The 17,181-nt window shown below is 36.5% G+C and overlaps 2 protein-coding genes across 2 annotated transcripts in view; one reads left to right on the top strand and one right to left on the bottom strand.

Moving 5' to 3' along the window:
• Positions 1-895: 895 nt before the first annotated feature.
• cep41 (centrosomal protein 41) lies at positions 896-7,146 on the bottom strand. The gene is made up of 11 exons (XM_059536983.1): positions 6,976-7,146; positions 6,441-6,504; positions 6,299-6,346; positions 5,489-5,550; positions 5,186-5,252; positions 4,632-4,782; positions 4,144-4,313; positions 3,969-4,036; positions 3,229-3,343; positions 2,471-2,686; positions 896-2,030 (listed from the first exon to the last, which is right to left on the bottom strand). Exons 1-11 carry the CDS (start codon positions 7,006-7,008, stop codon positions 1,900-1,902), a joined length of 1,125 nt encoding a protein of 374 aa, XP_059392966.1. The 5' UTR covers positions 7,009-7,146; the 3' UTR covers positions 896-1,899.
• An 86-nt stretch (positions 7,147-7,232) lies between these two features.
• LOC132125524 (POC1 centriolar protein homolog B) overlaps positions 7,233-17,181 on the top strand; it is a 38,468-nt gene continuing 28,519 nt past the window's right edge. The window contains exons 1-10 of the mRNA XM_059536982.1: positions 7,233-7,775; positions 8,948-9,032; positions 9,108-9,279; positions 9,358-9,537; positions 9,620-9,727; positions 9,810-9,925; positions 10,026-10,159; positions 11,085-11,153; positions 11,234-11,386; positions 11,590-11,667. Coding sequence (XP_059392965.1) covers positions 7,761-7,775; positions 8,948-9,032; positions 9,108-9,279; positions 9,358-9,537; positions 9,620-9,727; positions 9,810-9,925; positions 10,026-10,159; positions 11,085-11,153; positions 11,234-11,386; positions 11,590-11,667 — 1,110 coding nt within the window. The 5' untranslated portion in view covers positions 7,233-7,760. The remainder of the gene's footprint in view (positions 7,776-8,947; positions 9,033-9,107; positions 9,280-9,357; positions 9,538-9,619; positions 9,728-9,809; positions 9,926-10,025; positions 10,160-11,084; positions 11,154-11,233; positions 11,387-11,589; positions 11,668-17,181) is intronic.

Here is a 17,181-nt window from a genome sequence, read left to right as displayed (position 1 = left end):
TTTTTGTGCATTTTGTTATGTGGAAATGTTTAAATCTTGTAGTGTTACAATTAACCCTGCGTTTGTGCACTGCTCACCCTGTACATGTGAAATGCTTTTTACAAACCGTTTCCCGAACGAAAAAAGTGCACAGAGCTCAAACGGACGATAGAAATGAATGAACATGGCCTACCTGAAACCGTTTTCGTAACATTTGTTTTCTGGTGTATGCAATCTCATGCGGAATATAGTGTATTGAAGTGAGCAAGTTTTTCTCTTTTAATAATGCGGACCGATTGAACCTTTTAATGACATTGCTCTGAGACCTTCACTGTTATTACAACTCGTGCGCGCCCGCGCTTCAAAACACGCAAAGCACGCGGACTTAATTGCAATTCGAAAATCACACTAAGGATATTGCAGTCCTTATTAATGTTGGTGGGCTATATCATTGTGACGAGTGGGTTCCCGGTTCCCGCCTCCTCCTTCCCGTGATTGAGAAGTTTTTAATGTGTTAGACTGGTGCCGAAGCCTGGGAGGAAGGAGGGACGCGGTGCCGAAGATCCCTCGGCACTGAGGTGAATCCGCAGTGCCATCGAGCAGGGCGAAGGAGGATGCTCGAGGCGGTGGGCTGGAGTGAGTTGCCGGGGAGACGGACGCTCCTCTTTTGTATCCTTCCGATCTCCTCCGTGGTTCTCGAGACTGGTGAGTCGAGCAGGTGTCGCTCAATTCCAATCACTCCACCGGCCTCGCACCGTTCCCACTCGTCACTTTCGTGCAGCCCTAGACTGAACTGTGTGTGTGTGTGTCATTGAAACGCAAATTTAGCTGCAGCCAAGTGACTTTGTGCGACCCACCTTGTTCCATTCTGTGACCCACAAGTGGGTCGCGACCCACAGTTTGAAAACCCCTGGTCTACACAATATAAAATTGACTTTTATTCAGCCTTTAATACAAAATAACAAACCAGGTAGTTTTCATTTTATAGATTAAATTAAATTACTTAATTGGTCAATAAAACAAAGTCTATGACAGAAGAGGGATAACTGATTTCAGTCAATAAGCACAGAAACACAGACAACAAAGCACTTTCTACCACTTCATGTACACATACATATACAATGACTGAAAAAAAAGCACTTTAAGTTCCTTCATCAGGCTCTGCAACAGACAAAGCTTCATTAATCTTCATTAATTCACGCAATAGCACAGTTCATAACATTCAAATCACAGTTCAGTAGATGCCGATTATGAAAGAAAATTCCGCACCAGCTCGGAAAGCATTAACAATAAAAATAAATGCACTGAACAAACAGAGAAGCTCTGGCTTTAATGCAAGATCAGCATATCTAATATATTTTTTAAAGCACTGCAGCATACTACTGCACAAGTAAACATACAGCATGCTCAATGAACACATCATGTCATAGCACAGTTAAAGCAAAAAAAGATGACCACCAAGAAGTGGAGTCCTTCCACTAAGACCTGCTTGTTACTTACATAACATATAGAAGAACCTACATATGCATTAAAAGGGATAAGGTGTTAACCCTAGAGATCTTGTACCATTATTATAGTATTAATGGCCAATTATGCCAAAAAATTTACAGTGGCAAATCCGAAACAGATTTAGATCTTACACATGCAGTTTGGATTTGAAGTCTGCAGTGCAAAGATTTGTGAATAAACTGAAATGATGTTAAAACAGTGCCATTTGTGTGTACTATCAGAACCAAGAAACGTTCAGTTCCTCCCAATGTAGTTCTGAGAACGTGCATGTGTCATAATAAGAGTGAACTTAAAAAAACATACACACAGTAGTTTAGAGTGTCCATGTTCACAGGAATCTTGAGAAAGGAAAATATAAAGGCTTTATTTGCATTAGAGAGAAGATGACAATGATGAAGGTGAAGCTGAGGATTATTTCCAAGGTTGACTACTCCGTGAACGAGCACTTTCTGATCCTGCTATGGACGAGCCTTGTCGACTGCTCCGAGCTGTAGATGCTTTAGAGCGAGCGCTGCTAGTGGACATTCTGCTGCTTAGACGACCTAAAATGGCAAAAAAAAAATCACAATCACAATAGTAAACAGAAAAAATATACACATTATTAAAAACTGAGCATTAATGTTATTTGAGAATAATAATAATGATGGCAGCAAATCAGCATATTAGAATGATTTCTGAAAGACCATGTGACACTAAAGACTGTAATGGCTGCTGCTGAAAATTCAGCTTTGCCATCACAGAAATAAACTACCTTTTAAAATGCATTCAAACAGAAAACAGTTCTTTTAAACTACAATATTTTTTTCACAATATTACTGTCACATATATGCTGCCCTGATGAGCATAAGATAAACATATATTACATATATTGTATGTAAGTGTGGCTCAAAGAAGCATGCTGAGATGGCCGTGTTACCATCTATTGGTAAACTGTTCATAATGCAGTGAAAATGGCTTGATCAGATTTGAAATTATGACTCACTGCTGGGCTCACTGGGTATGTACACTTCTTCTAGGTAATGCTGGATTTTGCTGAGGTCTTCTGAGGTGAACCGCCACTTTTTTTCTGCTGGCTGTGACGTCTGCTGTGGAACCAATCGTTTACGACCTCCAGGTCCCGAGGGTGACGGCAGACAGGAGATGGGAATGGAGCCGGTTGTCATTCCCTCAGGGAACTTCTGAGCAACCACTTTTAAACCTTTTTGAGAAAAGAAAAAAGAAGTTAATGAATAAGTGGCATTAAATACATCATACTGACAGGATAAAGTACATGTGTGTATTGGAGATCCCTGAGACTTCAGTGATCTATTTATAAATACATTTTAGTGCTGTTAAATGATTAATCGCATACAAAATAAAAGTTTTTGTTTGCATAAAATATGTGTGTTTTCTGTGTAAATGTATTATGTATATATAAGTACACACACATACAGTATATATATTTTTTAAATTTTACATGTATTTACATTCATATAATTTATATTATAAATAAATGTATTTAATATATAAGCATACTTTTTTTAATATATACATGCAAGTGTGTGTATTTATATATACACATAATAAATATACACAGCACAAATACATATAATTATATATATTAAAAAAAAAAAAAAAAAAAAAAAAAATATATATATATATATATATATATATATATATATTTTTTTTTTTTTTTTTTTTGGATGCGATAAATCCTTTGACAGCTTTAATATTAATCTCTTGGTCTCTTGTCTGACTCACCCCCTGACAACATGAAGAGATTCTCGAAGCCTCTCTCACACATGGTGGTGGCGGCTTGACTTGCTATCCTCTCATCCTCATCATACAAGATTATGATCTTCCCTGATGCATTTTTCTGCTGTTGTAAAAGATTTTAACACTAGCAATGGGCATGAGTACACAAGAAACTGAAATGACAAATCATTAATCACATCATTAAAACACAATTAATAACAGGGTTACTTTTTTTAACTATTTCAAGAGACTGTTCCAATCATATCTATTAATGAATGCACAATAAATATTTTATTTATTCATGGTTCATGTATGAAATAAATTATTCATTTACTTCACATATATTATTCATTATACATATATATTTTTCATATAAAGATCATATGTTTATATGTTCATATATATACAGTACAGACCAAAAGTTTGGACACACCTTCTCATTCAAAGAGTTTTCTTTATTTTCATGACTATGAAAATTGTTGAGTCACACTGAAGGCATCAAGGGCTATTTGACCAAGAATTATAATTCCATATATAATTCCACATGTGTTAATTCATAGTTTTGATGCCTTCAGTGTGAATCTACAATTTTCATAGTCATGAAAATAAAGAAAACTCTTTGAGTGAGAAGGTGTGTCCAAACTTTTGGTCTGTACTGTATATATATATATATATATATATATATATATATATATATATATATATATATATATATATAAATATAAATAAAAGGAATAAAAGGATACATAATCGAGAACTTCTTTCGTGTATGGGTTCATTGTCCTTGATAAGGTCGCAATGGGGTAACTATATGCTGTAAGCAAACAACAGATACAATTATTAACAGAAAACATTCATATTAATGCTTTTAATGCCTTTTATTCTTTGAGCAAAATACGGTTTCAAGGGTAAGTTTCCTACCGCTGGTAATATGGCACTGGTCATACTGTTCTCTGTCCCGCACATCCAGCAACAGATATGGGCAGTCAGGATAAGGGCACTCTGGGATGTTGGAGGTAGGCACTGGAGAGTTTTGGATGCTCTTCTGTCCGTTCTTGTCCAGATCCATTTCTCCCACGCCACTGATGACACTATGAATGAGCCAAGAGATTCTCAGTTACACTGAGTGAGGACAGTCAGGGCTTCTCACTGTTACAGGCTAGATCTCATTGTATCCCCCCACAGGGTCTCTGAGGACAGAGTCTGATTGCACTGACTGCCCCTAAACAAGCTCAATGGAGCTTGAGGCCATGAGAAAGCAGCTCGGCCAATCAGAGCTCTTGTGAGCGCACAATAGAGGAAATGTTAGAGGGGGCATCAGTTAGATGCATAAAATGATATTCTGATGTGGCTGGTGAATTCAAGAGATAGCTTTATGTGCCTTACAAACACAAAGGTGATCCGGCTACCTTTGGAGTGTAGATCTAGGAGAAAATGCAGTGTCGCCGGATTCATCATTGTTGATACTCTGTGGGGGAAGAAGCGTCGGCTGAGGGGAGCCATTCGTCTGATCAGAGAGACGGTCGAGGCCCGGTGATGCAGAGAATATTGACACATCATCTGAAATCACATACAAAAAATGAAAACAACCACAAATGATTGTCAGGGACTTTCTATGCATTTGCTGAAGTATGGAGTATAGGGGGGAAAAAAACACTATCATTTTCCACCCACCCACTGCGGTCAAAACTACTTCATTTCGCAAATACATTTTTAGTTCAATTGCAAACTTTTAAACTTTTGTGTTCACCAGATGACCTTTATCTGCTCACACAACTTTTGCTTTCTCTCACAAAAGTATTCCATTACACCAATAAACTTTGCTCCTACTTGAAAAATGATTGCTTTCTTCCAAACTTTTTGTTTGTTCACAAAAGCATTAAGATATAATATAATAAAACTGATGTCAGCAAAATCACTTATAAAAAAATAGAGTAACATAAAAGAGAAATGAAACTCTTACCTTCTAATCCCACCATTTCATCTTTAATGTTGTCATTCTGATCTGACACTGAAGCAACTTGGATTACCTGAAAAAAAAAAGACTTTTATTACATAATGACACAGAAAAGGCATTTATAATGTTCCAAAATTTATTTCAAGTGAATGAAATGTAACTTTTCCACAAAAATATTAAACAGCAAAACTCTTTTCAGCATTGATCATAAGAGATGTTTCTTGAGCAGCAAATGAGCATTCAAGAAAACAGTAATTTTAAATTTAAGGAAGAAAACATTATGCTCTATTTAATGTATTTTTCACATACCAGCTGTGCAAATGTAGTCACTTTCAGTCTTTTAAACAGCTCGTCCTTCCTATATCTGTAGTCTGGAAAACAAAAATGGCATAAGAATGCATTTCAAATGATTTAAAACTGTTGTACACAATTTAGCAACAATTTTGATGCATTTTACCTGGATCCTGAGTGTTACCATTTTTCTCTTCATCTTCATTCAAAGACAAATCATTTAACTTCACTCCCAATATATCAAACTCCATTTTAATACCAACTAAACTTGATTTTAATACACCAATTGCCTCTACAAACTGAGGCCAGCTCTGCCAACATCTCTTTATATCACTGGCAAGAACTCCATAGTCCAGCCTCACCACCGAACCCACTGAAAGATGCCAAGTGACACCGCTGGATGAGGTTATGTATCTCAGTTTCACTACAGACAGTCTCAACAGAGGAATTACTGTAATCTACAGTACAATCACCATCATCTGCTCACGTATCCAAAAGAAGGAAGGATTGCTTATCCTTGAGAAATCACAAGGAACGTGTAACAAGATGACTAATGTGGACAAAGGAGACTTTCTCTCCTTATCAAGTAAGAAAATATCAGTAGGACAAGCGTATCTGGAGACAAATAGCTTAAACAAGTCATTAAGTGCCTGTTCACACATTCTGCAGTGTTGTAATTACTTTTTTAATGTAAATAAATACACCATTGTGGTGTGTTAGTTAGAAATTACCCTTTAGGCTACTTCCATGTAAATGCACCATGACATTTCTATGTATAAAATATATTTCTCCACTACAATATGTATAATTACTTCATGTATAACTTACTTTTCCTTGCCTCCTCTAGTCTCTCCATGTACTTTGTCAGGCTGGAGCCTAAAAAATAAACTGGGTTAAACACCATATACTTTTTTTATCGTATACGCAAAAGATATTCAAAAATGTTTACGATTTGATAAAAAGTGAATACCTGTGTCAAGTCGTGTTTTTACATGTTGATATTTTGGATTCTGTGGAATCCTCTTCTTTAAATACTGGGGGGAAAGAAGCATCCATTTCAAGAAAACATTTGACAGATAAATTCATTGTATAAATATGATCATTATTATAAAACTTAGTGGTAAATGAAATAATGAGTGTTTTGTCTCTTTTGTTTTGGGGATCAATGTAACGGAATGATTTCTATGAAACAAACACTGAGTTTAATAGAGCATCAGCGTTCATGAAAGCCACTTTAAGATCTAATAACATCCATTAGATTAGACAGAAGGTTAATTTATTGATAGGCATTGTTACAAATGAATACAAGATAAAAGCATCAGCAGTAAACTGGTGTTGATGGATAGACAGACAGGTAACGTTATGTATGTGATGGCAACAGAGGAGCAACACCGGTGTCACATTCCCATTAAACCCCAGCTCTCCATGTCAAACATACCTGAGCTAGCTTTTAAAATATTACAAACTGTTCAAATTGCACTTTGCATAAAAATAAACCCACTGACCGCAGAGTCGCCAAAGCCCCGCTTCACCGACATCTTCAAGCAGCTGAGCTTCTGCGGCTAACGATAGCTTCCAAGATCAAAACTCAAAGCGTCGTCTGTTTGAGCAACGCCTTCGCGGATTGGTCCGTTGATTTGAGGATCCAATCATTGATTGCCTTCTTACTATCTCAGGGTTGAGGTCTACGATTTTACCGCTTGGTTTGTTGCTAAGCAACGGCGTTATTTCCAATGCCGTTTATTCCATGGATACAACTCTGCAGTTACAGAGCCGTTGGCCGTTTTTATTTATTACAAGCTTTTGGTTATCGATATGTTTTTTTTTTTTTACATTTATTTTTTCTGAAGACATTTGTTTGTAATATTTGGCTGGGATATGCAACTCTACAGAGAGTATAATCTTCGCAGGACAAGCTTGCAAATTTTAGATTTAATCCCAACATGCCTTCTGTTGCACTGTTAGGATGGGCTACACTTGCGTCTTCCATTGACATTAACGCAGACGTTTATATGTCTAAATTAGTGTTTTATCAGTCAACACAGCGGTGTAAAACGTACGTGTAAATAGTTAGACACGAACTATTTTTTGAGTTAATTTCTCGACATTCTGCTTCACTAGCCTGGCGATGACTCCATGATTCTGAGCTTGATTTGTTTGGTCTGGGTAAAACGCGGCTTGTTTGACAATCTGGGAAGTGGCTCAACATGAACCAGTTTCACGTATTTACTTCGAAATCCAAGACCAAACTGTACCAATTTCAGAGACTTTTTTGACTTTTACTGGAATAATGGCGTCTGTAATGGTAAGAAGACTTATCAGAAACATGTTAAAATTGCGGATATGGGCATTTTAGTTAACTTAGTTGTTGGTTAGCTCTATGCAAATTGTGCTGGAAAGTTCCGTGTTTATGTTTGTATATTTGAGTGTATTTATTGGTAATATTTGTTCGAATTCGAAATTAAACTTGAGTAATTGACCAAAACATTACAATTAACTATCACTAACAAAAAAGTGCTGTGAAATTAGCGTAGTTTTAGACATGGAAACGTTACTACCATCATGGTGTTTTGTACCATGGTATTAACCTCGTTTGTTGGACATGTACCACGTCAATACCATGATTTTTTGAAAATATACCATTATCATGTTTTTTGGACATGATAATGAGATGGGGTTACATAATTTAATTATAAAATAAAAGTAAATGTAATCAGTTAAAAAATGTGTAATGTTAGTGAAATTACAGTTAACGTTACTTATGACAATTTTAAAGGATTACAAAGTGGGTTACATCTGATGTTTTTACACACACTAACACATACAGGTGTTACATTAACTTTCATAAATTGCAGTGACTGCTCTAAAATATGAAACACCAATGTTTCAGGAGTTTAGAACATCCTTATGCGATAACTCTTTTATTTCCTCTATGAGTTTATGAATAGCTATGCTTCATTTTTCAAGGTTAACTTTTTTCCAAGACATTGTTAGATTCAAGTGTTTCCTGTCATAGCCAACCATAGAGTTTGATTTCAAAAACAGTATCATAGCTATTAAACTATTTCTTGTTATGATTTAAAATAGGTATTTAACCTTGAGAATGATCTCAAAACAACACCCGACTGGTTTCAACAACACAGACTTGTTTCGGTGCATATCTCTTTAAATGCTAATGGACAAAGGCGATTTGCTAATTATTATAAAAATATAAAGTGTGAGACTTAATTCTTCCGGAGGTGTAGCTGGATCACAAACAATGGGTACTGATCTAAAACATAGTTTTAACTTTTTTTAGTTTTATATGTATGTTTGTGTGTATTTAATATAACGTGTATATTCACTCACACTATGCTAAAAATTTGCACTAAAAACTTGTATTTAAACAAAAAATTCAATAAAAGTAATTCTAATTCTGTCAGACTTTTGGACTTAATTTTTTACACCTTATTCTTCTATGATGTGTTTTTTTTCCAGGAAGATCCCACGCTTGAAAGACATTTTAAAGGTCACAAAGATGTTGTTTCCTGTGCCGACTTCAGCCCCAATAATAAACAGCTCGGTATGTCATATTTGTCTTTTTTTTTTTCTCCATCTGAGAACATTCCAGTTTATCCACTTGCAACTTCTCTTGCAGCTACTGGATCCTGTGACAAGAACCTTATGATCTGGAACCTCACTCCTAAAGCCAGAGCATTCAGGTTTGTGGGTCACACAGATATCATTACAGGTGTCCATTTTTCTCCAAGTGGTTCCTTGGTGGCATCTTCATCCAGAGATCAAACAGTTCGACTGTGGACGCCCAGCATGTGAGTGAGAACAGATGCCCACTTTCTAGTTTCAGTATTATTTGTATCTTAATGCGTTACACTAAATTTGTGTTACAGAAAGGGCGAGTCGACTGTGTTCAAAGCTCACACCGCGAGCGTTCGAAGCGTTCAGTTCTCCAGCGATGGCCAAAGGCTGGTCACGGCTTCAGATGACAAGTCTGTGAAAGTGTGGGGTGTCGAAAGGAAGAAATTCCTCTATTCTCTCAACCGGCACACCAACTGGGTGCGCTGTGCGAGGTATGAGACCATCTGTGTAACCTTTCAGGTTTGTTCCTTAAAGTTGGATTTCTCTCACTGTCACTTGGTCTGTCCCTGTTAGGTTTTCTCCAGATGGACGTCTTGTTGCTTCCTGTGGTGATGACAGGACGGTTCGCCTCTGGGATACATCCTCGCGTCAGTGCATCAACATTTTCACAGACTACGAAGGGTGCGACTTGAGCGGTGTTGTTTTCTCCCGAATCTTAGTTTTTTGTGTTCAAGTTAACTGATATTTCAAATTGTCTGTTTAGGTCAGCAACATTTGTGGACTTCAATTCTAGTGGCACATGCATTGCGTCATCAGGAGCGGACAACACATTGAAAATCTGGGATATTCGTACAAACAAATTAATACAACATTACAGAGGTAGTAGAACAGAGTTTTCCACATCATACATGGTAATTTATTTTTAATAGAGTCAAGGACTAGTCTTGTTTTAAGCATATAACTTCCATTTGTCTTGCAGTTCATAGTGCAGGGGTCAACTGCTTTTCCTTTCATCCATCCGGAAACTATCTGATCAGTGGTTCAAGTGACAGTACAATGAAGATCTTAGACCTGCTGGAGGGGAGGCTCATTTACACCCTTCACGGCCACAAGGTGTCTCCCTCTTGCTAATAATGAAGAATTTGAATCCCATTCCCAACTTGAACGCTTAGGAATTCATCCAAAAAAATGAAAATTCGGTCACCACCCTCATGCTATTTTAAAGAAACATTCTGCTTTTTCAGTAGGACACAAAGGAGAATTTATTTATTGAGTTCTTGCCAAACAGTTAACATTACAATTTTGTTTCCAATTTAATTTTAATTAAAAATATTTGTCACATAATTCTTTTTTAATGCTATATAATTTGACAGGTAATTTTCCTCTGTTATGTTTAGCTTTTTTATGTTACTGTTCATACTGTCTATGGTAAAGCTGAAGACAACTTTCAACATAGTTTTTAAATTAAATTCTTTAATTGATTTATTTTTGTACAGTTTTGTAGCTTTACATAAGTAAATAAAAATGTAGATCATAAACTGTCATTTTATGGCAAGAGTTGCATAAAAAAAATCTAAATTACAAAAATATATATATTTTTTGTTGTAAATATAAGTTAACTACATTACTTACCATAAACTAAAAAAAAAGAAAAATACTTCTAAAGCATTTATTAGTCTTAATAAATTAATTTAATATTAAATTCAACATTTACTGATACATTAAAATCAAAAGTTGTATCTGTTAGCTTTTAGTGATTTTTATTAACTAACATTACCCAAGATTAATAAATACCGTTACAAATGTATTGCTCATATGTTTACAGTGGGTTAGTTGAAGCAGTAACTAACATTAACTAACTGGATGTTATTGTAAAGTGTTTCTGAAAAAAATGACTTTTTTTAAAATGATAAGAGCATGTTTTCATTTCTGGTTAACAATTCCTTCAGTTTTATGTGTATTTTGTGTTATAGACCTGTATTAAACATCCCACCCTTATAGGAGAAGCCCTAAAGTGTCTTTTTCCCCTTGCTCTCAGGGTCCAGTGCTGGCTGTGGCGTTTTCTCGAGACGGAGGTCTGTTTGCTTCAGGAGGTGCTGATTCTCAGGTAATCATGACCTAATGATTGTTTTACCCTCCGATCGCTATCAGGCTGATGTCACATGCTTGCGGTGGTCTGGGTTTCAGGTCTTGATGTGGAAGACCAACTTTGATTCACTGAATTACAGAGATCTGTTGAGCAGGCACAGCAAACGAGTCACTCCGGATCCACCTCCACACCTGATGGACATTTACCCTCGATCACCTCACCGACACAATGCTCAGAATGGCACAGTAGAGGTCAGTGGACACAGCTGCACTGCTACTACAATCCTTCAAAAGTGTTTCACAAACTACTGATTTTCCCCTCGGGGTCGGTACAGCATCAGTGCTGTAGATCAATCCAGTACTTTTATTCAGTCAGTATGTTAGCTCTGTGATGTGCACACTACATTCATGTTTGTAGTAATCACTTGTTGACATCAATACTCTCATTTCCTTAGATTAATCCCATTGTTGCTGATACTCAGTCTGGTGACCCTCAGGTGGTTGAAGTGGGACGTGTTATTTTCTCCACAGCGGTAAGATCTTAACTCTAACAGGAACTGATTAATGTAATCGGAACTGTTTCAGTCCAAGCACTAGGGGGAGATATAGGCCAGCTAATGTTGAGCCCTCACTGAACAGAGTGCTGTCAATGCAAATCACTGACACTCTGTCATGTTTTATTTTTATTTTTTATAATCGCTCCTCATGTCATCAGTATTTATCAGTATTTTTAACTTTGTAATGGTTTTGTCTACTCTATCCAGTTCTGTCATTCACTTTCTAATACAGTGGGGTTTAAAATTCTGAGACCACATTACAAATCTGGAATGCTACAATGAAAGAAAAAGACAAAATCTTTAGAATTATTACATTTGTGTTAATTTTCCACTTTATGTTTTTTTCTCAAATTGATATTCTGATATATGATTTGTAATGAAATATAAATGTATATTGAATATAATTATTAAATTGCTGTCAGTATCAATTGTTTTCCCTCAAATTGCTATATCAATGCTTTAATTTGTAATGAAAAATTCTATATAATTATATAAAATATGATTATTAATTTGTATTTTTTTTTCTTAACTCTCAAATGGCTAATTATTGTTAATTAATCAAAATTATGATACTATAATTTGTTATGCAAATAAATTTATATTAAATATAGTTTTTAAACTCATGTTCATTTTTAACTTTTTCATTTGCATTGAAATATTTATATTTTTAAATTAATGTAATTTGTTTTAAGTTTTAAGTGTTTTCTCAAATTGCTTTTCTGATACTATAATAAAAAAAATTCAATATTTAAATAATTATATTTATAATGATACTATAATGCATAATTAAAAATGAATTATTTGTATTAAATATAATGTAATTTCAATTATATATATATATATTATATAATAATTTATAACAATAGTAATAATATATAATATAAATATATTCAGTTACAAAAATGCAAAACATAAGCATTTGCAATTGTGGCCTCAGATTTTTGAACCCAATTATAGCAAATATAGCACATGATTACTATTACAGTAGCAGGTCAAAAAAAATTGACTGTTTAATATATTTAGCCCAACAAGTGTTGTTTGTGTGGCCGGCAGTTTTCAAAACCTTTCTTATTTACTGCGTGCCTTGTTCTGATCCCAATTATGGGAATGTCCTCATGCTTCCGTGCAAAATGCTGCGCTTTCTGCTTTACAAGCGGATTGAGGAAATGCTGCGAGATGGCACAGTACAGACTGTGTGTGCCGTGCATGTTTACAGGAAGTCTCTTTCTCTGGCCCTTTCTTTCCCCCTCTCTTTTTTTCTTTCTTTCTTTTTTTTTTTTTTGAGCACACTTATTTTGGCTGTGTAGAGTAGCTCGAGCGTGACAGCAAAAACACACAGAGCACACACGTGCCTAAAGCTGGGCTCTGATGTGACCACACTTTGCCGCTGGAGCCATAGACTAATAATAGACTCCCCCACACTGTGTCTTCAGCTCTCTCCCTCTCTTCCATTTGTCCCTTTTGTCTGTACACACTGTACTGCACAGAGAAAACAATTGTTTGGCTTAGTCGCCTGCACACTCACTGACTAGTCGATTAGTTCTGCCACTAGACTCACGGGATAGGTTTTGACTAGTTGTTGATCATGTGATTTCAGTTGCACTTGTTCTGTGCTAAGTCCCAGCTGGTGTTGCTGTGTGTCTTTAACCACATTCATGCTTTTGCAAATCGCATCAGGATTTGATTCTTATTCACAAGCATCAAACTCCGTTTGAACAGATTCTGTTTAATTGGGTGTATTTCCGTTGTTATTATGAGATATGAAAGACATTTGCTAATGCTGTATGTTACACAGGATGTGTTTTGAATCAGTCTTTTTAAACAAGTCATTAAAGGAAACGGCTCATAGTAGTCATTTGTTTGTGGATTAAACTATATTGGGTCAACCACCTCTTGCCAAAAACAATAAAGGCTGCTGAAGCTGCATGGCACATGGTGAGTCATTCACATAAGGTAAACATTAACCCACTGACTAGTCAAATGCTCTTCTGGATGACAAGTTGACTAGTAAAAATTAGCTATAGTGCATAGGTTCACTTTTTCCATTCACAATTTACAATGTTGGCTCATTCCAGTCCAGGATGCCCTTCCGAATCAAACCTGTCAAGGCACATTTACAGGGAAACCCTGTCATTATCTGGCCCTGGGCGCCCCACGGTCCCTTAGGGCAGAGTTTCCTCATTCTGCTTCCCTGTCTTTTGTGCGTGGGAGCAGAGACAGGAGGAAGTGGACAGCAAAGAGAAGTATGACTCGTGGCGCCTTTTTGTGTGATGCTTCCTGCCATCACTTCCTCTTGACTGACTCTCTCTGGATTCCTTTCGGTTTGAGAGTGTGTGTGTGCATGTACATGCAGTAATGTGGTCTTCAATTGGTGGAACTCTTCAGCATTTTCGTCCTTGTTGACTTCCTGATGCATTAGATCTTCTGTGCATAGGCGACACACGAAATTCCAGAAGTATCTGAATAACAACAAAAGGACCATGACTCAAATGATCTGAGAGCACTCAAGTCACAGACAAGTATTAGTGTGCATCAAAGAACTCTTAAATAAAATTGCTAAATAATTCATTTGATGAATTACTACTAATACTACTACTATAATAATAAATGGAGTTTTGTTTTCTATATTATTTTAATTAAGTACAATACAGAATTAGTAGTTTGTATTATTAATAATTTTAATTTTTATGACACCACAATATCAGTATTTAAAATCATTATTTGGATTCTAAGATAAAAGTAAAGTAATTTTTTGCTCTTTATATGGTAAAATGTAATTACCCTTGAAGCTCCACGAGGATGAATTATCAATTTTTTGTACAATATAAATAGGTCCCACTTTTACATTATACCATGTACAATGAACAAAAGATTCGTACAATGTCTTTGTATTTCAATGTTTTATGATGTATTACAGAAATTAAATATAGGGATTTTTTTTATTTTTATAAAAGTACAATGTAAAACATGTATGGAACAATAATTACATGATATCAAATGATTAATTTAAATGTTAGTACATAATTGTTAAAGACATATATTTTGTGTCCTATAAACAAAGTGTATGGAAAGTGTATATACTTACATTTTTGCAAATTTAAAGGGGTCATATGATGATTTTTTAAAGATCATTATTTTGTGTATTTGGTGTAACAGAATATGTTGACATGCTTTTAATGTAAAAAAAAAAAAAAAAACATTATTTTTCAAAGAATGTACATTATTGTAGGTCCTTTATGCCCCGCCTCTCTCAAACACGTTGTTTTCTACAAAGTCCCTCCTTCCGACAAACGTAGTCTGCTCTGATTGGCCAACTGACCCAGTGCATTGGGATTGGCCAAACAGTGCAAGCACTCGTCAGAAATGAAATGCCCCATAATTGCGAGCTTAATCATTCAAAATAACTGTAAAGACAGTTAATAATGTCCTTGGTTTTACCATCAGTTCAAGCCAGAAAGGGAAACAGAGTCGCGTGACAGACACAGTGATGAAGCTCATATGTGTTTGCAGTACACAAGCCACGGACGGTTAAGACCGCTGACTCCACTGTGACCCTCTCTCTCAAACACACACACAACGTGCAAAACTCCGCATTTGAACAGTGAATAGTAAATACTTAAACTAATCACAAAACATACTTCCAGTAGCTGATTCAGAAGTGCCAGATTGTCATAGCAAAGTCAGAATGACCTCCTCTCCTAGGTTCACGAAACGGTTGTCCATGAAATGTGTTGCTGTTCTGTAGTTAGTAATCTTAAAGATTCCTAAATGCATCTACTTTCGGAAGGCCAAATAAAGTGATTTTGCTTTTGCCTAGATACACACAGCATTTCCATGACAAAGCTGCTTCAACGCTAACTGTGGTTACTGAAACAATGCCTTCTTTCTTTGCGTGAACATCTGGGCGGCATTAAGCAAATATTTCCGTATAGTAACTTAGATATTGTGGGGCTGTGTTTAAACGAGCCATTTTGGGGGGCGTGGCAGAGTCTTAACTTTGATAAAGGGTATCTCTTTGGATTTGAGACTTTAGTCTTTGCAACTTTACAGATCTTCTTGAGCTTGCCAAGAACTTGTAACAGTCCAAAGAGAAATTAAAACATTTAATTCGCATCATATGTCCCATTTAAAATAAGTAGGCTATTTAAATTAAAATAGATTAACAGGTGAAGTTGAAACCTAATATTGCTGAACTGTTTTTAATATATTCTATAGATGATTAAATTACACATGTAACTCAGTCTGTGTATGTTTGTTTGAGGGTCTGTAAATGTGTGCGCACCACCTGGTATTACATATCTGAAGGTTGCTTGTAGGGGTGACAGACAGGAAGCAGGCAAAGAGCTTCTTCCTGTGTTTTAAAGAGCAAGAGATTGGGTAGCCGCGAGGTGTGGATACCAGCTTGAAGGCCTGCCACCGGCTCCGGTAACATGACGGAAGTAAATTGCTAAAGATAGAATGGCCCAGGGGAAGGTTCACGTTCCACCGGGAGAGCTTTGAGAAAGATAGCCTTACTCTGAGAGAGAGTGACTTGCCATCCTCAAGCAAAAAAACAAGAGCCGTCTGCAGGAAGTGCTCATTGATTTGAATTGATGCATTGTTTGTGCATTTTTGAGCTGTTTACTCTACCCATATGGTGAAACATACATCACACCTTGTCATTTCTGAAATGTAGGTGGTAAAGTGTCGAAATATGTGTTATGGTTATGCAACAGCAGTCGTGTTATCGCAAATTTCCTGTTGTTATGTGGGCAGCATGAGCATTGGTGTTATTGCTCATTTTCTGGATTCTTCTAAAAGCGCAGGTAATAGAAAAGGTCAATGCAAAAGTCTCATCCAGCCCATAATCCCCAGCGCTGACCCAGGGACCTCAGACAGGGACTCCGGCAGACAAACAGGCGCTCACACATCAAAGACACAGGAACCCGGGCAGGTTTATCACTTATTCAATGTAGGGCGCACCCAGAACTCAGTGTGTCTGCCTTAATATTTCATCTGGTTTCTAGCCCATTGTATCCGTCTGCCCCTCTTCCTTTCTTTTTTTTCTCCATTAAATGTTGTTTTTCGTCCATCCCTTTCATCTCATTCATCTGTTTTATCTGTGAGTTCCACCAAAGGCTATTGACCCCGTTCTAGAATAGAGGCGTTCCATCCATTGAATCACACTGGCACTTTAACTTAATGGCTGATCTCACTTCCTCCATTAAAGCAGATGGTTTCTAAATAGTCCAGACCTCATCTTAAGTACTTGTCAAAATGGAGCACCATCACATTAAGTGTAGAGTTGAAAGGACCTTATCAGAATCTGGCTTAGAGTCTGTTTTTCCTCTCTCACCTGCCTTTTTTTTCCTCTCTCTCTCTCTCTCTCCCTCTCTCTCTCTCCCTCTCCCCCCATGAGCTCTCTCCATGAGCTCTCTCAAGGCTATATGGTGGTCCTGAGGGGCATAGCTTAAAATACGCTGACAGTCCGTTGACATTGATTCTATAAAT

The sequence above is a fragment of the Carassius carassius genome, chromosome 43 (genome assembly GCF_963082965.1).
Source record: "Carassius carassius chromosome 43, fCarCar2.1, whole genome shotgun sequence".
Taxonomy (NCBI): Eukaryota; Metazoa; Chordata; class Actinopteri; order Cypriniformes; family Cyprinidae; genus Carassius; species Carassius carassius.
The sequence above is the reverse complement of the archived record's forward strand: the minus strand, read 5'-3'. Positions and strand labels throughout refer to the sequence as shown.